General features: G+C 42.8%; 1 protein-coding gene across 14 annotated transcripts in view; it reads right to left on the bottom strand.

Annotated features, from left to right (window-relative positions):
• TLE4 (TLE family member 4, transcriptional corepressor) overlaps positions 1-20,715 on the bottom strand; it is a 140,993-nt gene that overhangs the window by 86,454 nt on the left and 33,824 nt on the right. For 6 of the 14 annotated variants that reach the window (XR_002084081.2, XM_019463534.2, XM_019463535.2 and 3 more), the window contains 2 exons: positions 19,868-19,930; positions 8,062-8,136 (listed from right to left, as the gene is read on the bottom strand). The exons of 1 other annotated variant lie outside the window; for it this stretch is intronic. Coding sequence is in view for 12 of the 13 variants with exons in the window: in XM_019463534.2 (XP_019319079.1) it covers positions 8,062-8,136; positions 19,868-19,930 (138 nt within the window). In the remaining variant the exon portion in view is untranslated. The remainder of the gene's footprint in view (positions 1-8,061; positions 8,137-19,867; positions 19,931-20,715) is intronic. 7 more of the 14 variants (XM_019463540.2, XM_019463539.2, XM_053907826.1 and 4 more) reach the window with 2 other exon arrangements.

Below are 20,715 nucleotides of genomic sequence, written 5' to 3'. Positions count from 1 at the left end.
CTCCGAAGCCTACAGTTCCTCGTGCTGCTCAAGAGGCAGAGCAAAAGTTCTCTCACATGTACTCGTGGGACTGCAAGACTGCACGGTCACTCTGGAAAGCCCTAGTCCAGTTACTTTGAAAATACACGAACCGTGTAACTCCACAATCCCGCTTCTAGGGATTACCCAGAAGAGAGGAAAGCTTCTATTCACTTACAAAAACTTTAAAAAGTCAGTATGTTATTACTAATTGGAACCTTGTTCACAGTCACCAAAAACCACAGCTAACTGAACTGTCCTTCAAGGAGTAAATGGCTAAGCAAACTAGTCCACCGGTACACTAGAGTATCGTTGGGCCATGCGAAGGGAACTATGGACACGGCAAGCACACGGACCAACCTCCAACGCGTTATGCTACATGAAGACGAAAATGGAGAAGACCACATGGTGTACCTACATAATTCCATTGATAGGACCTTCTCAAAAGGTTCGCTTTGGGGGAAAAAATATCATGGGCACGTGCCAAGGGCTGGGGTACGGAAAAGAACTGGCTATCCATACAGAACAAGGGAATCTGGGCAGCAGGGCAGTAGGGAAATATTCTCTATTTCAATAGTGGTGGTAGTTCCATGACTGTATTCGGCTGTCCGAACCCACAGAAGTGTATGTAAATTAGTGAAAAGATTCATCAATAATGAATGTGGATTGCTAGATTCCTAATTCCAAACATAAAAAATATAAACTTACAGATGTACGCAGCCTCATTTTTATTATGTTTTCTCCTATGTTTCTCTTTATTCTGTTGTCCTTGGAAACTCAAGTGTCATTAAAATTAAAATGTGTAAATTAAAAGTTGATTCTGTGTAGTAAAATGTAAAACCAGAAAGCTTACAACTACCAAAACCTTCTTAATAAGGGTGATTGATTCAAATGTAATTTGAGGACCATTTCAAAATACACTTCAGAAAACGTTTAACACTATCATTCAAAGAGAACATAAAATGTGCTCCTTTGATACGATGTGGTGAAGGTACTCAGCTGTTCGCTGAATGAATGGGGGAGCAGATGTAATCATTAAATTATTCTCACCATTCAATAAAAGGTTCTAACCTTTAGAAGAACGCTTAAGTTCACAAAGGCATTCTCAGGTAGAAGGTTCCGAAACGGAGTTCCTAGGGAGCTCTGAGGAGGACACAGAGCAATAGTCCTTTGAAGTCTAAGTCCTTAAGCCCTTGAGGTGCCTGTTTGGGGGGAGCCTGCCTCCTCTCCCCCCAGCTCTGAAGGCACAAGTTCTGGCTACACAGGAGTTGATGACGCTACTTGTAGGGTTGCTACCGGAAAGACGGAAAGACGTCAGTAAGAGAATCAGAAAAAGGGATGCAAAACAGCAAAACAAAACAAACTGCTGGCCAATAAACAGGGAAACCCAAATGTAAGCTTGTAAGCCGCCTCCAGTGAAACCTGCTCTTCTGTGTAACACTTCCACCCACACCCTGGACCTCTGCACAGGCTCAGCCTGCTGCGCTCGGGTGTGCTGGGCCTCCCGGATCTGGGAAGCTCCACTGTCTCCCCGGTAGTGGAAGCACCAAGCCCACAGGCCTTAAGCTAAGTCACATGCACCCACTCAGACACATTCTGCAACTCTTGTCACACTTTTGCTGAGCTCTGCCTTGAGCGGTGGAAACATATATTAACAGGAAGGATGGAGAGAGGGGCTCCTTCCTCAACAGAAAGAAAAAGAGTGGTAGCCCTTCTGGTTGCCAACAACAAGAAAAAGGGAAAAAAAGGAAAAGAAAGAAAGAAAAGAAAAGAAAAGAAAAGAAAAGAAAAGAAAGAAAGAAAGAAAGAAAGAAAGAAAGAAAGAAAGAAAGAAAGAAAAGCTGAAAGAAAAACCAACTAGCTTCCAGAAATGTCTCCCAGTAACAGAAATGTACAAAGTATACACCATAAATACAAATTAGAAATCTTGTTCTTTATCCAGGTTTCTCAGGGAGTTCTGAAGTGGAGACAGAGCTAAAAAAAATTACTTAAATATATGAGAGTCTTTGCTATGAGAGAAGGGAAATTACTGCCTCTTAGATCCTCATCAAATTGTAGCACAAAGATTAGATTATGACTGCATCGCTCAATAAGGTAGCCCCCTGATCCACAGTAAATGAATCAGTTAAAACAAAACAAAACAAAACAAAACAAAACAAAACAAAACAAAAGGCGAGGGGCAGGCACACCACCGTAAGATACAGAATGTGTAGACTTATAAAACTGCTTCGGCTGATGTGCAATCATGGGTTTATCACACTTGTGAGAGCAGGTGAGCAAAGCCCTACAAGTGCAGAAAACCAACCTCTTCCCCCCAGGCCCCAGCAAGTTGTGTCCATCGTGCAGTCAGCATATTTTATAAAGTCTTTAAACCCCAGGCACACTCTTTGGTAAAGACTGTAACAAAGGGGGAAAGACAACCTCTGATGAAACACGAATCTATTTTATAGCTTGTTTTTAACTTTATTCCCTATTATGTACGTTTAGAAAGTATCAGCAGCAATCAGCTAGAAGAAAGAGAAAGGGAAGCTCACCTATAAACTTATGGGAAAGTATTTACTTAAAAAACAACGTAAAAGCCGAGGTGTTAAGGAAAATGTTTTATGCACAGAACTCATGTCAGAAAACAAAGCAGGACTCTGGCACCTGAGAACATGTGCCTACCTATACCAGAAAGCCCCTGGAAGAGTGTGGGCCTATGAAGTGAGTATCCTTGTTCATCCAGGAAGGTGGACAGACAGGGCTCTGACTGCAAGTAATTTTGAGAAATGATCCCAGAACAGGAGAGGGACCTAGGGCAAGTGAATCAGGGAAGAAAAGAAACTCGTAACTAAAGCCGTATTCTTGAGTAGCTGTATTCTACCATGGGCGGCTAGCTGAAACCCCGTCCTGGCACCTCAAAACTGCCCACCAACGGGGCAGGAGGGGGGTCATTTCACGGGCTGTTTGCCTGTGGGCCCAGGACTACCCCACGGGGGTAGGTATCAATACCTCACCCTCTCACCCTGCACAGGCGTAAGTGAAGAGTGGATTCCCCACAAAGAGGGGAATGCAAGAGGTCTGCAGTGTCTGAGGGGAGGCGCTGTCAAACCCTGGGAAGCCTGTGGTTGCAATGGCAATGGCAATGGCAATGGCAATGAAAACGCCAGAAAGGAAGGCTGACCAGGGGAACGTGGTAACCCTGGAGGGACACCATTGCTTCGGCATGGCGGGACTGGCTATCTGTGTCCAAAAGAGGACAACAGCACGATTCCTGCACAATTGGCAGTGCCTCTAGAAAGCCCTTTACTGGGCAAAAACAGAGGGAGGATGAAAGCATGGCTCCTGATACTTAATACAGTTTTGCGTTTGTTAAGAAAGTGAAGTCTCTTTAATTTTACTTCAAATTTGTGTTACTGGAGGCTGTGATATAATGGGCAGGAACAAACGCACACACGTTTTTATAAATACCCGCATATTTATATCATTCAGTTTTTTGCCTAATGCCCAGTTAGCTTAAAAAGACAACAAGAGGGGGCACCTGGGTGGTTCAGTTGGTTAAGCATCTGACTTTGGCTCAGGTCATGATCTGGCCATTCTGGAGTTCGAGCCCTGCATCGGGCTCTATGCTGACAGCTCAGAGCCTGGAGCCTGCTTCCGATTCTGTGTCTCCCTCCCTCTCTCTCTCCCTCTCCTTCTCTCTCTCTCTCTCTCTCTCTCTCTCTGCCCCTCCCTCGCTCATTTCTATCTCCCTCGCTCAAAAACAAATAAACATTAAAAAAAAAAAAAAGCACAAGAAAAATTACCACAACAGCATGTCTAAATGCCTCTGAAACTTAAAATGGCAGTTTTGAAATCTACAATGGAAAAAGAGGGACACACATTTTAAAACTGTCATACTGTAAGACCCTCTGCCAAAATGCCAATCTGGAATATGTGTATGTGTGTGTGCACGTATACGTGTGCGTGTGTGTGTGTGTGTGTGTAATTTAAGGGCCAATCATATGACAAGGACAATAAAACAAAATGCTAAGAGGAAGAAAAAACCCTTGAAGGTATTGTCTTCCTTTTTTTAAACTAACTCAAACACATAGGATGGTAAAGGCAAAGTCATTTAAATCATTTCCTTAGTAATACAAGTAATATTTAAATAGATTTAATAGTGCTGCTCCAAACCAATGAATTATGGGTTTAAAACCTATTAAAATGTAATGTTTTTTTCCTGAGCTGAGAGGAGAGAGATTTAAATCCACTGAATTTTAATATTTCAGCTTGAGCTGCAGGAGGTAGAGAAAGTCCAAATGAACTATTCCATCAGCACCATTCAAGCATGAACATTTTAATCAGTTTTACTTCCTTGGAGTTCTCGAACACAGTTTACGCTGTCATTCTGAAAGCACTTAACACAGAGAGTGTGAAAAACCACCAAGGCTTGTTATTGCCTTCACAATTGATGGCAAATAATTTTGCAGACTTCCTATCATTAAAATGTCACTGCTAAAAATTGAGGTTCAGCATTTCTTGTGCTAAACTGCATTTTCCTACAAACGCCATGGCATACCTGTTCTTAAGGAATTTTTTTAAGAGGGTGGGTTTTTTTTTTTTTTAAATGCATATTTCTATCTTTTTTTTCCCCTCAAAGAGTTAGGTTAAAAAAAGGGTGGAGGGCAATCCAAAGGAACCCCACTTTCTATTTTTACAAGCCAAATATTTTCTTCTCCAATGTTCATACTAACAAAACTTTTTTTTCCCCTAATGGTAGCTTCTTTAGTGAAATTCTTCTGAGGTTCCAAGCCAGTCTCCTTTATGAAGCATAACCACATTCACACAGCATGTGCTGATTATATAGTGTAATGGATTTAAAAAGCATTTTAAGACAGTCAGATGACTCAATTTAATAATACAGGAAATGAAAACATCATTTCTAATTAGATCATATTACTGATTTAAAACTACAATTTGTGTGCTGTTCCAACAGTGTGATCTCGCAGAGATTCTAATTTAAAAACACAGTGGCTAGTAGGACACATGACAAGATCAAACTAGATACATAACATTCCCTCAGCCCATTTAGGGGAACTCCGGGAAAGCTTCAGGGAAATGTGAGATATGACCAACTCAAAACAAAACACAAAATATTGACTGTAAAATACAACACGGGAATTTTCCTGGGTTTTTTCCTTATAAATAAAAGATAAATGATATTTAACTTATTTCAATCTATCAACAGTTTTAAACTGAACATGACCTGTGAAAGAAATCATTATAACTGTGTTTCATTCCATTAAACACAACTAGCTTATTGTCAAGAGAACAAGCTGCCTCTCCAGGTTTCAGGCTCACTTCAGCATTTTGCATTTAAACTGCATGGATCACTGGTTTGGCTCATTTACCAATGAAGGTAGAATAATATTGCAGAGTTAAAAAGGTGCTTCATCAGATTTCATTAAATCTGGGAACATTTGCGCTTGTCTGGATGGTGTGCATACATATAAAACAGATACATACGTAGTGATAAACAAATGAAGGTCTGTCTGCAGGGGCTTTAGATGGGTCTTTGCCTCTTGAGAGGAAAATTTTCATTCCCTCAAGGGAGAAAACCATTGCCGACTACATTCCCAAAACCAAGTACAAAAATCTTAAGACTGACCCCCCTCATCACTTTGGGTAGCAAGTCAAAACAGCACCACCTAACAACACAAGCCATGAGAAGGGCAGGTGCACTGAGAATTCCACAATGTTACAAAACTGAAAACTACTGGACTGAAGGCACCACAGGGCTGAAACAGACAAAGACCACACACCTCAGAGAACAGTAGCAGCAGGAATGTATCAAGTCAGTTTGTCATGGGGCTCTTCCTTCTCACTTGGGTTGTGGCTCCCTAAAACTGCTGGGTTTGTTTTTCTATTTCTGCAATCTATTTTTCAGAACAGTCAGATTATGTGACTGTGACTCCACTTCCTGCTCAAACACAAATAATCTGGAATCCTCCCCGCCCCCCAGATTCACAAACCGCTCGTGCTGCTTTGACAGCTTGCCCCTCTACTGAGTTAGCTCTTCAAGTAAGTTTTTAGGTCACAAAATTAAATTTGCTGTATTTTAATAATTGGACCCATATATATACAATATGTCTGTCAGTAACTTGACTACCGTCTAATAAATCATCCTTTCCCTGAGAAAAGGCAATCTGCCATCCCATTCAAAACAAAGTATGTAAAATGAAATAGATATGAAACAGTATTAAAACTATACTTGATTTTGCACTGAAGGGAAAGGAACCTGTTCTGACTTTCAGATCTTCCCTCACATTTTTAAGCAACATTCAACATAAAACAATGGGTTTTCGATTTAGATTAATCTCTCCACTGTACAGACGGCAACTAATGAGACCGGAAAAAGAAACAAAACAGCCAGAAACAGCTGCTGCCAACCAGTCCTAAGTAAGGTAAGATGGCTACTTGCCTTGTAATAGTTCACAGGGACAATGAACACTAAGCCAGAAGTGACCCAGCACGGCCCCCGCCCGGAGTCCTCCCGTAAAGCATTCTCTCCTTCAACAGCAGACAGTGGTGGAGTGCGTGAGAAGGGCAAGCTCTCTATCCCTGGTGACCTTAGGAGGTCTGGTGACCAAAACACATCCCAATGGGAAGCCCACGCAGGCTTCAAGCAAACACAACTGGAATATACATATGGACCTAACTTTAACGCTTTTTCAACTTTTTAAAAAATGTGACATACTGCTATTTTCTGGAGATTTAGGAAATAAAAATTGTAAAATGTATTCATCTCTTCCCCATCCCCAGAGCTAGAAAACGTGCTCCAAACAAATCTACATGGCTTGTTCCGATTCAGCCTTCTTTCCGAGAGGGCACTTCCGAGGAACTAAAGGTTATTACCCCTTCCCATTTACTGTCTTCCAATTTACTACCCGTATTTTCTTGTGGTCAGAGGGACACACGGTAAGAGCTCAAAATAGGCCATTAAAAAACAAGCTCCAATCGGACTAGTGTTCCACCACCATCGCCAGTGAGCCCAGAGTTCTGATTTCCTTGTTAAAAGACAGAGGCATAATTGAAGCAATATCTTCACTCCAGATTGATTATCAGGCGACCCTTATCCGCATCTTCACTCAACAATTTGAATTTTAATGAAAGTAAATGGAATAATTAGCATTTCAAAGTGTGTTTGATACACTGAGGGGAAAAAAAAGAGAAAAGACTTTTGTGTATAACCTATACACAAAAGAAGTATTTGGGAGGGGGCAGAGAGAGGAAAGCATAGTTGTATTGTCTTCATTAGAATAATCTAAGGAAAGGCTTGTACCAGCTGCATAAATAGAGATGGATACCGTGCGCTTTTCAGCGAAGAGTTTCACCTTTATTATCCCTTAAGCTGTAGCACCTTATTTATTATTTGTTACCTTAATCCGAGAGAACAAAAATCTAAGTGGGGTCGGAGTGACTGTCCAAACTCATGAATTCCAGTAGGATTTCTATGCAACATTAATGCTACATTCGCCAGGAAGGGTTTTCTAACGGGGCCACGGATTCTGCCTAAAGGTGCACCTTTCACCTACTATTCCTACCACAAATGGCCACTAGCCCTTAAGAACCACTCATCACAGGGGAGGAAGAGGAGCAGGGAGATTAAAAAAAAACAAAAAACGTACAATTTATTTCACCTAAAATGGTATTAGTCTATATTTGTGGAAAGATCAAAGAAATCAATCAGGTCATTTTAACATCAGGGCAATCTCCATCTTTTTTTCAGGCCTAGCCCAGCAACAGGAACTGATTGCAAAGGTAAGAAATATTATGAAAAAAGAACTACCCAGGCTCCTTGGGGAGAATTTCTGCGAACATGTCCACTGGAACTGGTGAGAATGTGATCCAAAGTTTCTGAGGCAGCCATCCAATTTCACGAGACAGAAGGCAAAGTGCTTAATTCCACTTTGTGGTCCTCTATTGCCTTTTGCCCTTTTGATGGCACAAAATTTAAAAAGAGAGAGCAAGCGAGCTGATGACACACACTAAGATCAGAGCTAAAATGGAAAGGCCACGTACCCCAATGATGGCGTTCAGTTCGGCCATGGTCACCTGCTTGGCCCGTTCCACAGCCTGCACCACTTGTTGCTGGTGCTATAAATGAAGATCAGAAACAGAATACAATTATTTGCTTTCTAGTCAGTCAAGAACAGCTTTTCCTAACGCGTCCTCTAACTTCAATTACATGCAAAACAGGCTTTAGGGGTCTCCATACTTCACATAGAAGCCCCGTGGGGGCGGCTGACTGGACGTCTAGGGCAAGTTGGGTCTCTACTGCGGAGCAGGAACCGCAGGAACAGGGCATCTGACTGCGCCCCTACTACGGATAGAAGCAGCTTCGACTTCCCTCTGACGTCAGAGGTGCACTGTGACCCAACGTCTCCCACTGGCGCTGACAAACAAAACACACCCCGTCCCACCTGCTTTCTTTGTGCCCCCTTTTCTCTGCCCTCTACATAAAAAGTCTGAAAATATTTCCTAGCAGTACTTATTTTTAAAATTTCTCCTGGTATTTGTTAACAGTAAGGACTAGAAGGCCACTTAGAATTAAACGTTTATCTTCTGGAAATGTGAAAAGTGTTCACGTTTTAATTCCTGCCGTGAAGGGCTGCATATTTATAAAAGAGATTAAAAATGTACAGCTTTGACTAGCAGTCAAGTTTAAGGACTTCAGGGGTTGCTTTCACCTGCAACGGAAAAACTAAAACCTACAAGTGTGTTATTTTTCTTTTGGAAAACAGGATGGAAAGTAGAGGAAAATCACTCCGTCTAGCCATGGTTCAATTCTAAAGAGAAGGAGCAGGACCAGGGTATTGGTAAGTTTTGTAATATTAAGAAAAATTAAGTAGAACAGGAGTCCCTGCACGAGGCGCTCACTTGCATCTGGACATTCACGAGTGCTTGCACAAGTACCCCCAAATATAAATACTATTCTCCACCAAATGCACTGCAACACTCTAGTATCTACACACTCGAACAGGTCTCCTCTGGACTATTTTCAACTAGGTTTAGTGAATGAAGAGCCAAAAAAGACTGTGCTACGAAACAGGCACTCCTCTGCATGGCTAGGGAGAATCTGGTCCTGTGGGACCCCAGGTGAGAAATGTAGCTGAAATGCACAGGAAGCTTAGCTAACCTATTGTCATAATACATACAAAGAGGTAAGCCATCAATTATATATGAAATTTCCCTTGGGCTACCTGGTACTACATTCCAAAACTCTCAAAGATGCAGATACTGAGATTAACTAGGGTGACCAATATTTCCACCTCCCAGCTGTGTAGGGTTAAGGGGAGGGTGTGGGAAAGGAAACTGCCTTCGTTATCCACATGTAGTGTTTTCACCCTTGATTTCCTAACGGAGATGTATACTTTATGCCTATAATCTAATGGAAAGAAAATTGTCAAAAGATCACTGCATTTTAAGATTTTACTAAACTCTGAACATTAAACTATGTACCTTTGATTTTTTTTTTAATTGTAAGAGTTTCAAAACAAGGGCTTAAGTTACAATCCCAAAGTCTTTCTAGATATCTCCATCCACTCTTACTGTTGAATAAAATATCTGCCAAAGTGAAATAATTGATTTCCTTCTTTCTTTGAAGACAGTGAAAGTCCTAAAGATTTATAAAGACACGGGAAGGAACAGAGAGGCATACTCAATAAAATGACCAGTAACAGCAGTTTTTCCTTGAAGCTAGACTAAGCAGTGTGTTAACCAGTCAGTACAGAGCTCATGTCTAGATTTAAAGCAATCCAGTTGTCAATGTCGGGAAAAAAGCAGTACTTGGAAAACAGAGAAAAAGACAACATGTAAGACGACTCTGGGATTTTTCTCATATTCAAAGTGAGCATACAGACAGAAACTATTATGGGATTTTCCACCTTTTACTTTCCAACATTCAATAACGGCTGCTCCGAACGTCCAAGAAACTGAAAACCAAAGGACCACGCGAACATACATCCAACCAACCACATATCATTCATTCCACTCATGCAACCATCCACTCAACAAAAGCCTTTTAAAGCGCTTACTCTGTGCAATTTCTGTATATTACTGAACTACTTCCACATTAGTGAAATGTCATCTGCTTTTTGTTAAGCATTCAAAGAACAGTTCTGGAAGATATGCAGAAAATACATCTATTTAGGGGCCTTTCTACCATGAAGACTGTTCAACTCTTGCTTCATAAACTGGATTCCAACTGCCAAGATGGGCAAAGATGCCTTAGGCAGTAGGGATATCTTTCTGGCTCAGCATTAAAATATCAAGTGCATTTACCAAGAAAACCAGAAACACAGCAGTGAACCGTAACACTGACATCTGATGCTCCTATAGAAACTCTTGCTAAAAAGCTAAAATGACAATGGAAGTCATGATTCAGCTCCTTCGTTTTCTCTCCTGACAGTGGCCATGGGCTAATACCACATCTGAACTTTACCTGTCGTTCAGGATCTTACTTCCCTATTTCTGCTTACAACTGTGAATCATCTGCTGTTTAAGGACCTTTTGAACAGAAGCTCCCTAAGGCAAGGAGTGCCTCCTCCCCATGGCTCTGAAAGCACCAGAAACACCTCCACTTCGACATAGCTCACTCAGCCACATGGTAATAACACCAGGTAAGGTGAGAAAATTAAAACTCAGGAAAGAAGGGGCAAGCGGTCACAAAAGAAAAAAAAGGAACACTGGAGGAAGAAGCCCCAGATACCCTCAGAAACTGACCCAGAGGTGGCATTTTGTTTTCTGTTTCCAAATTTCAACAAATAAGCTGACTCAGAAAACAGAGCGAGTGTTTGCATCTTAGAATCCTGATGGCTTTCCCGTTCTGTGTGCCATCTCCTCCCCTTCTCTTCCCCTTCCGTCCCTCTTACTCCCACTCCACCCGCCATCTCCTTTCCTCTCCCACTGCCTGCTTCCCCTCTGCCACAAGTGACGACAGTGCCTCCAGCCCCAGGCCGGCCTGCAGAAGGCATCAGCGCTCTGGCCTCTTACTGCTCGAACTGCTCACTCATAGTGGGGCTCCCATCGCAACTTTCTACAGGCACCACCAAATAAAATGCTAAGGCAAATACATCGATAAAGTCTAAGGCAAGGGGGGGAGGGGGCTCTAACTGGGATTTGCAAGAGAAAAAAAATGCCCAATTATTTATTCTTTACAATACTGTGATTTATAATTTTAGAAAAGAAATCCTGAAAAAAACAAAACGTATAATGTGATATGGCTGTGCGACTCTAAATTTACTAAAAATCATTGAATTGTACACTTAGAACAAATGATGTGTAAGTTACATATCAATTACATACCGTAATTTAAGGAACACCAGCATGGATGGGGGGAGGGGAAGGCCACGAAAATGAAATTCTATACATTAATCACCTGCCTACTTAACTTTCATCATAATTTTTTTTTTTGCATTTGTTCAGCAAAGTACTGAGGGTAACTTTTTTTAACAAGAAAGAGACTGAAACAATAGAAGTCCTAAGTCCAACAAAGCCTGCTGAGAAACAGACCTTAACAAACCACCGAGATGTGCACGATAGATATTTAACATATGTTTTTGGGAAGACAAAATGACAATGCCCGCCAGGCCAATACTTTAGGGTATGGCGATAGATGTAGTCCTTCTAATAACAAGAAAAAAACCCTCTACATTACAACTTAGAATTTTGTTTTAATACTCACCCATCCTCCCTTACCTCCCTTACTAATAAGGGTAGTGGGGAGTTAAAGGCAGAGGTGTAAAATGAAGTAGGATTCCTCCAATGAACCACTGACATTCCTGACACGTGGAGATGCAAAAGTGAGCAACTGAGATATTGGCCCCACCACCGCTTGGAGAACTCCCGGACATCGAGCATCTTATACAACACAGGAGAGCAGGGTAGAAGGAATGCCTAGCGCACTTCCTGGAGCATTGGGAAAGGCTTTGCTTTCTTATTCACTCATTCAATTCTTTATTAAGAACCTACTGTGCACCAGGCAACTGTGGCAGGCACTAAGACGAGAGTCATGAACAAGACACTTGGTGAATGAGTAACATGGAGCTTGGTAATTACAACCGGAGAGTAATCTCCATGACGAAAATTACAGGATGCTATGCAATCACTTAGTGGGGAAATATCTCGTGGGATCTTAGGGCTGAGGGAAGATTCCCTATGGAACCGAGACGTGAAGGATGTGCAGGAGTTCTGTGGGGGAAGCAAGGAGAAAAGAACCCCAGGCAGAGAGAAGAGCATGGGCAAAGTCCCTGAAGGAGGAAGGAGTTTCTCAGTCAAGGAAGAGAATGAACGTGTGGCTGCAAGAGAAGAGTAGGGTAGGGGAAAAGTTGGGAGAGACAAACGTAAGGTAGGATTTTGAAAGCCTTCTTGGGCCTGGCAAGACACACGTGCAAAACTTTCAGGTGGAAGAGGCATCCACAGAAAGAGCCGAGGCCAGCACCCAGAGTCACGTGAGGACAGCACGGGCATACCCTACTGAACCCCCAGGGTAATCTGTAAGGTGGGAGGAGCCCAAAACGCTGCCGGGCTTTGCCTGACACGCAAAAAACTTGGACTTTATTCTGGTTAAAAGTCTTAAAGCAGCTGAGTGCTATCAGTTCTGCTCTTTAGGAAGATGGACCCGGAATAGTAAAGAACAGTAATGAAGCTGGATGACAGGGAGGTGAACCAGACAGGAGGGAGAACAGGTAGAAGGCTAAAGCAATTCTCCAGGGTGAAAGAGAAACCCGAACTTGGACCAAATGCCCCTCCCGCTCATGAGACTCATTAGCCACATGTACAGAGAAAGCCACTCAATCAGAACTAGAAAAGGCCTTCAGAAATCATGGACCCAGAAGGCTGTAGTGCCCCAGGCACTGTAACAACAAACCGACCCCCTTTCCCAAATGCCTACAGATTTCCAAATGCTGCCCCGGCGGAGGGCATCCGGGTGGTGGCGTCACAGTATCAACCACAACCCAAAAGCGTTTCCTCTGTCACACCCAACAAGCAGTCTCTGCTTCATCATATCCTCTGGAAGGGACCTCACTACCTCACGCACAAGCTTCTCCCACTTGGGGATAATGGGCTCTAATACTGATTAGAAATCTCTCCCTCCAGAACTTCTTCCCAGGGGACCCAATGTTGCCTCTACATTCTCCTCCCCTGGAGTGCACTTCAAAGTCATGAAAACGACATAATGGATGTTCTCACTTTCTCTACTCCAGGTTAAACATCCCCAGGCCGCTGGCTCTAGGCCACTTATCCTCTGACCACGCCTCTGGTCATGTCCTAGGTGACAAGAAAGAATAGTCCAGGTATGGCTAAAGGGGGTCAAATCTGAGTGAAAGGGTCACTCCGTATCCAGTAAGTCAGGCTAAAATCCTACTGGGCCTTTTCAGCAACTCTACCTAGTTTACTAGCACAAGTAAGCTTTAACTTCCAATCAGCCTTTCCTCAATGGTGGCCCAAGAAATGTTAGTCCCGCAAGAAATTAGGCGTTACTTGAAACACCTGTTTAATTTGGCTAATGCCTGGTGAATGGCAGATCTTCCCTGAGCTGCGAATCTCAAAGAGAGTGAATATACATGCAGGGTTTTCCAAACAATTTTGGCTGTGGAACCTGGGATTAAAGCTTGGGAAATGCTGCCCAAGGCTTTTTCCTACTGACCATTTAGCCTAACCTTCTCCGTTCTCAGCCACATGAGGACAGAGCATTCTTCACGGACCTGTCCAAGTTCTACAGTCCGTACTTTCCACCAGAACTTTCTGCAATGTTGGAAACATTCTAAATCTGTGCTAATAACATGGTAGCCACTGGCCACATACAGACGGATACTGAGCACATGAAATAGGGCTAATGTGACCGGGAAACTTAATTTGTAACCTTATTTAACTTTGATTAATTTTAATTTAAATCTAAATAGCTACGTATGGCTTTGGCTACTATATCAGACATTACAAGCTCTATTTAAAGTATTATAAAGCTTAGCTCCAGTAACAACCCAATCACTACCTACCTGAAAGTCAAAGAAATGAGGTTTCTCAAATGCACCTTAATTTTTTTAGACACACACAGATATAGAGCTTGGCACTGTTGCCTTTGAAAGGAGGCCGACGTGGAAACCTGCAGAAAAGTTCTCCCTCCTGGGAATCATTTACTTGCTGAGGGCAAGCAGGCCATAATGCCACCGTAAGGATCTCACCAGACATCCAACTGTCACCAAAATGCATGGTCACACAGAACGAGCCAACTGGTCAAACCGTGGAACACGGGACAGCATTATAATCCCCGATGCCTCATTCAGTATTGTGAGGAAGGAAAAATAAAACAAAACAGATTTTAAATGAAAGGCTGTCTAATGTGAGTAATCAGAAAGCGAGACAAAATCCATTAAAGTCCCAATCTAGGCAGATTAGTCATTTTTGGACATTCCTTATATACACAGCACTGTCGTAACACGTTACCAGCACTGACAAAACGGCCCTGACTGGAAAGCAGACATGTCCTGTGAAGGCTGCTGGCATTTAATGAACGATCTCTGAAGATGGTCTTACGGGTGTCACATACTTATCAGGGGATCTCTGGTGATTTCAGCCAAGCTCACCTACATCAAACCATGTTATCACAAGCCACTGATTCCTTACAAAGTTAACAAGCAATAAGATGAGTTAACCTGGTGCCATTATGAGGCGAGAACACTGCCACCAGTGCATGTAACCACTGTATTTTGTTCATTTCCTCCCTGAGGCGCAATATGAAAGTGACTGATCACATTTTTCAACTTCCATTTTACAATTATTCTATACATGCAAAATGTGGTTCAGAGTAATTCAGTCCCCTATTAACCCAGGTACCAACAAGACAGCATTTGAGAAACACTCCTATCTCGTATTATAGAAGGGGTATGTTTTCCATTAAATCAAAAGGACCAAATTTATGGCATGTCCAAAATAGAAATCGATGCATCATGGCTATTCTTGCCTTTTGAAATTGGAATTTAAATCAACATGTATTATCACTATTATGTAATTGTATACTATTTTCTACTATTTAAGCGCAATGAGCAACCAAATAAATCTACAGAATTCTAGAGGAAAACACTATTTGGTTCTACTCATTAGATAAGCTAACAGGGTAATAAAAACCAAGTTATGAGTTAAAATTATATTTGCACCAGAAAGCATTCAACTTGGAATGGTCTCTTTTCCCTAGGTAAAGAGAAGAATAAAAATAAAAGGCTGAAAAATTTCACTCTTAATTTCCCTTTTATACCCTAAAATTTCCAATGACCAGAGAACTCTTGTCAAATGTGGTCAAAAGAATGATTTAAATTCTTTATTTCATTTACTAAATCAAAATTTTCACGCACAAGGGAAGAAACAGCCAGTTGCTGGTAAGCCCAGGCCCCAAAGCCGGGCCCCGCCATGACCTCGCCTCAGCTTGGAGAGGACGAGTCCACAGGGGTCCTCCACCAGCCTTCTAAGCAGTCCTGCTCCCACTTAAGTAACTCAAGAAACAAGAAACGGGGGTTGAGAGAACGGGCACTGAAGGGGAGTCCGAATTTACTAGCATCTTTCAATGTTGCTGAGGCCCCGTAAGATCTACAGGTCTACAAGATAGCTCCTGAAATCACTGATGAAGACAGAGTCCGCCCATAAGCTACTCATAAGAACAAAACTAACTTCAACTAAGCAACCAGGTATTTTGACCATAGCCAGTCCCCAAATGGACTGACAAGTTTGTTTTTCTAGATAGCTTCGCAGGTGAAATACAGACCCCGTCCAAGACCACGGCGCCTCTGGAGGTGAGTCTACAGGGTAAACTCCGTTTGGATCTTTGCTTGCTGGCTGAGAAGATTCGGGTGTTGCTAAACTGGAAAATTAATTTTTGGAGCTAGAAGGGAATTACCCTCGGGGCTACCTAATATGCCTCACTGAGATTTTTAGCTAGTTGACAGCCCTGGGTTCGGTTTTAATTTACATTTCTTTTCCTCTCTAAGAAGGACATTGGAGAGGAAGATAACTAATTCATTCTTCCAAAAGGCAATGACTAAACGGTGGGGGGGCGGGGGGGGGGGGGGAGGCTTGGTTCCAGGTCTTCTCAAAAAGGAAACTCAGAGCTTTGCTGCTCCGCTGCACCGATCCCTACTGCCGCCCAACAGCAGGAGGGGTTATGGTGTGCTAAGCTGAACGTGGGTAATCCCAAGTAATCCTCGCGGTGACGGCATGCCGCCCAGGCTATTAGTAACCTCATGTACAGATAAGGAAACTGAGGCTTAGAGAGGCGAACCACTGGCTAAAGGTCACCCAGCTTTACTTGGTTAGAGTAAGCCTTGCAATTTGTAACAGGGAGGCCAGGACTCAACCCAGATCCAACTGTCATCATTCTGGCATCTCCTGCTTATGGAACTGCCAATGGGGAGTTGATTATTTATAGCTCCTCCCCTGCAAATGAGACCCAAAGCGGGAGAAAGAAGAACTTCCTACTTACTACACTGAGGTCTGCCTTTTAAAGAAAAAACTTGTAGGCTGGAGAACAGAGATCAGTCCTACCCATTCCTAAGAGCCAAAAGAAAGTGGGAGAAAAAAACAGCTTCAGACAAGTGAGGACTCACTCATAAGCTTTCCTTAAATTCTGGTATTAAGGCTCTTACAAAATTTTGAGAACTTTTATGTGATAGTGACTCACTTTAATGACAAAAGTTGGCAATATCTTTGTCTAATGTCTGGGACTTCGGAAGTAGCCGTATATGATTGCAACAAGCACATCGTTAAAATATACATTGGCTGTAACTCTAAAAAATGTTTTTGTGAAATCTAACAGGAAAATGTTTTTTTCTGTGATTGTTTCCTGCGATATGTAGACACGTTTCAAGTGCTTCTGAACTACAATTATGCAACTCATTTCTAAAAAAAAGGTCTTGCAGGGGCGCCTGGGTGGCTCAGTCAGTTGAGCATCCGACTTCGGCTCAGGTCACGATCTCAAGGTCTGTGAGTTCGAGCCCCGCGTCGGGCTCTGTGCTGACAGCTCAGAGCCTGGAGCCTGCTTCGGATTCTGTGTCTCCCTCTCTCTCTGCCCCTCCCCGGCTCACGCTCTGGCTCTCTGTCAAAAATAAATAAACATTAAAGAAAAATTATAAAAAATAAAAAAAATTTAAAAAAATAAAAAAAAGTCTTGCAGTTAAAACTAAATGTATTTAATAACTGCCATTCAGTATTATACGTGTGTTTTTAAATTTTAGAAGATGGGGTACACTAGCCACAAGCAATAAATATTAAGCAGGTACACTAATGAGCATGTGGGGGCTAAATTAAAAACAGGCTTCTCAAAGTATGTGAATTTACCTCTTGTTCCTGTCAAACTCCAAAAAATCCCTTCAGCTACCGTCCTGTAGCTTATGTATTAGTCTTCAGGGAATGTTTTTCTTTTTTTCTAAATACAATCATTTAATTTTTAAATAAAAACGTTTTAAAATAAATTCTAATGCCACAGCTGCCGTTTTGGCAGTGAGACTGTCGCACAGAGAGCCGGTGTTAAAAGATCAGATTAAGAGCCTTCAGTCCTGGCACCGAGTGCCGCTCGCAGCCATGCAAGAGTGATTTTCCATGCCTCTGAAGAGACAGGAAATAGAATTCATCTTCCTCTAATAACCTGCCTCTTCCCCTCCCTCCAGATTACGGTCCATCTGGCCTCGGGACAGAAGCGAGGAGTCTGATGCTCGCAGAATGCCCAGAAGATGAGACAAGGTGGGCAATGTTCAGACACAAAACATCAGAGAGGCCTGGGTTAGACAGGAAGAAACGTGTCTGTGGCCCACACACGAAAAGATAGACACACACCTTAAGGAACTGAAAAGAGAGGAGCCAATTAAGTCCAAAGTAAGCAAAAGAAAAGATATACACAGAATTAGGATTCAGAAAATTATGACACACGTCATTCATAACACACAAGTCAAGGATTTCAACCAAGTAATGTGCAAAGTTTCGGGGAAATAAACAGTAAGTGGTGAGATCGTGACGCTGTCTCCCCAGCTAAAGCAGAGAAAAGGAGTTGTGAGTAGCTCCCCATGGCTTTCCTCTGCAGGGTCCAACTTCCTTGGCCAAGTGATTCCAGTCCAGTCTTGCTCAGAACCACTACAATTACACACTCCCTTCCTGCTGGGCCCGCTCACACAAACAACGTAACTCATGTGGGAAAGCAACCTATTTGCAAATGAGCTCCACCAACACCCCCACGACCTCCTTCCACGGCCGTGTATAAGCCCACAGATCCTGCAAAAAGGCCTCGGGAATAAGCTCTACCAGTGATTCTATATGGGGGTGTATGCCTGCAAAGGCCTCAAGTCTAATAGTACCTCAGGGATGGTTCAAACTCTCCCCTCTACCTTGGGGTGGAAGACCTCAGCGTGGCTGCAGCTCTGTGGGTTACACATCCTTCTCCTCCCCCGCCACGAGGCAGAGCGGCCTCCCGCACTGGTATGGACTGGGCAAAGCGTAGCTCTGCTTCCTAAAGAAATGCAAACAGGCCTCTTGACTCTGCCTCCCACTCCACCCAATCCAGTCACAAAAGCAAATCCTGAGAAGAAATAGGTAAATGGGGATATAGCGGGCAGTGGTTTTGTGGTCACAGCGAAAGGGGGAGAAAGACAACTCATCCTCTGTTGTTTGTGGTCCAGCAGAGCATTTGAAATCAGGATATTAACTCAGGTCCACGGTTTGTGAACGTGAGCACCTCCGTGGGATACGTATCCGATGAAAGGTACCCATGGTTACCGAGGTCTAACCTAGTTCAAACCAAGTAAGAAGTCGCAGAGGAATCCACGTACGTATGATACACGCCCATGCGCAAATGCCCGCTGCACGCTAACATCAGCACGTGCCCACTGGTAGGCAGGCAGAGGGACCGCTCTCCTGGACGGCAACGCCACAACACATCGGGAGAAGTGAAGGGTGGGACAGTGCTCCTAGCCCATGGCACAAAGCTCAGTGGCTGCGAGACCTGCAGACAGCCCGTGAGGTAGCTCCTTGCCTTCTGACGGCTGAGCTGACCCGAGCAAATGAAGGATTCAGTAATCCCGAAGCAAAAGTGATCTCTTTCTAGCACTTTCACCTCAACTTTGCTAACTACCAAAAGCCAGCGAGCAAACCAGAGGAGGGGGAAAAAGCCACAAGGAAGCCAACGCGCACTAGAAATGCACCTTCCTGTTCCCACACAAGCGTGTCTGCGGACAGCGTGCGCTTCCACGGTGGTGAGCAAGAGGAAGCGTGTGAGCCATCCAACAGGCCGTGGCCATGCATGAAGGCTGCGGTACCCAGAGCACGGAGCCCACGGAGCCCACCCCGCACGTCTTTTTCCAAGTGCACACACGTTGCTAAGACTTCATCGGGTAAGAAGTAACTTCTGTAAAGCAGCTGGCCAAAAGTTACATTACTTTGTCTGCTACGGAAAGCACTTTCTACGGACAGGTCTTCCGCCGGCTCTTAATGCCCGGTGACAAAAATGTAGGACAAGCCCTTCTGGGCGATTTTTCAATCTACCCTATTAGATGCCATTATGAAAACCAGTCATAATTCTGAGCAACACTGTATCGTCCAATGACAGCAACACATTTTAACAATTGGATTTTGCTTCACACATTAGAAAATGTTCCATTATATGAACACAATTATATTCCGCTGAATGTTAATAAGATGTAGAAGTTGGAATGTGAACACTGTATCTTAGAAATGTGCCATACAAACACCAAGAGACTGACAAGGCCAAAGAGACAGTTCCACGATCTCTTTTCTGCAAAACCACTAAAATGGCACCTTCTAGCCCAGCGCCTCAAACCAACTGCCTTACCTCTTGGGACAGGAAGGGAATGACTTGTGCACAGATAGCATTCAGCCTCTTGACAATCTCTGCCTGTATAAAAATAAAAATAAAAAATAAAATAAAAAGGAAAGGAAAGCAATAAAGAGAACAGTCAGCTGGTTACACATTCCCGAAATATTAACAGGATGATATTAAAACACACTTTATATTCTGACTGGCGTATTTCCTAAGGAAGAGGAAAACTCTCATCAGCGAGCCCATTAAAAGGAGGCAGTGACAACAGTGCCACATTAATAGCACGATTTATTAACCAGCATTCATCTTAAAAAGTCAACCTTCAAGCACCAGGACAACATAAAAAGGAATTTGATTTTCATGACTGGGAATCAGTTTTCAAAAGTCTTCAATAAGACCCTTGTTAATTCTGATGTGTTTACTCATAAAACCTTGAGTTTTTGGAGTTTTGATAGTAAAGATACATTCTTCCTCCATCCCAATTTCTCTCAGTTAGTAACTCATTGGATTTCTACAGCTGTGGTCTTTGCTTCAAGTCCCCAACCTCCCAAAAGAATAAGTCAGGTAAGTTGATTAATCCAGATCCTTAGTTATAAATTGTTGGGAAATAGTGTATTTTCTCCAATCGTGAAAATCTCCAAATGTGTCCCGCCAGGGCTTTCACCGTGCAGAGGTGTAGAATACAGTAAAATTTTCCTAGACTTAGCAGAAAGCAATTTGTATGTATATGAAAACTAACCTTGCGAACGTTAATTATTCCTATACTATAGAGCTGTGAAGTTCCAGCAATATCTGGTAATATAGTCTAATCTCTAATAATTTAAGTATAGAAATTTTCTATCAATAGGATACTACAGTAA

The sequence above is a fragment of the Panthera pardus genome, unplaced genomic scaffold (assembly GCF_024362965.1).
Source record: "Panthera pardus isolate Hobbes unplaced genomic scaffold, ASM2436296v1 HiC_scaffold_20, whole genome shotgun sequence".
In the NCBI taxonomy this organism is placed as follows: Eukaryota; Metazoa; Chordata; class Mammalia; order Carnivora; family Felidae; genus Panthera; species Panthera pardus.
Note: the sequence above shows the minus strand (reverse complement) of the source record. Positions and strands in the feature narration are given on the sequence as shown.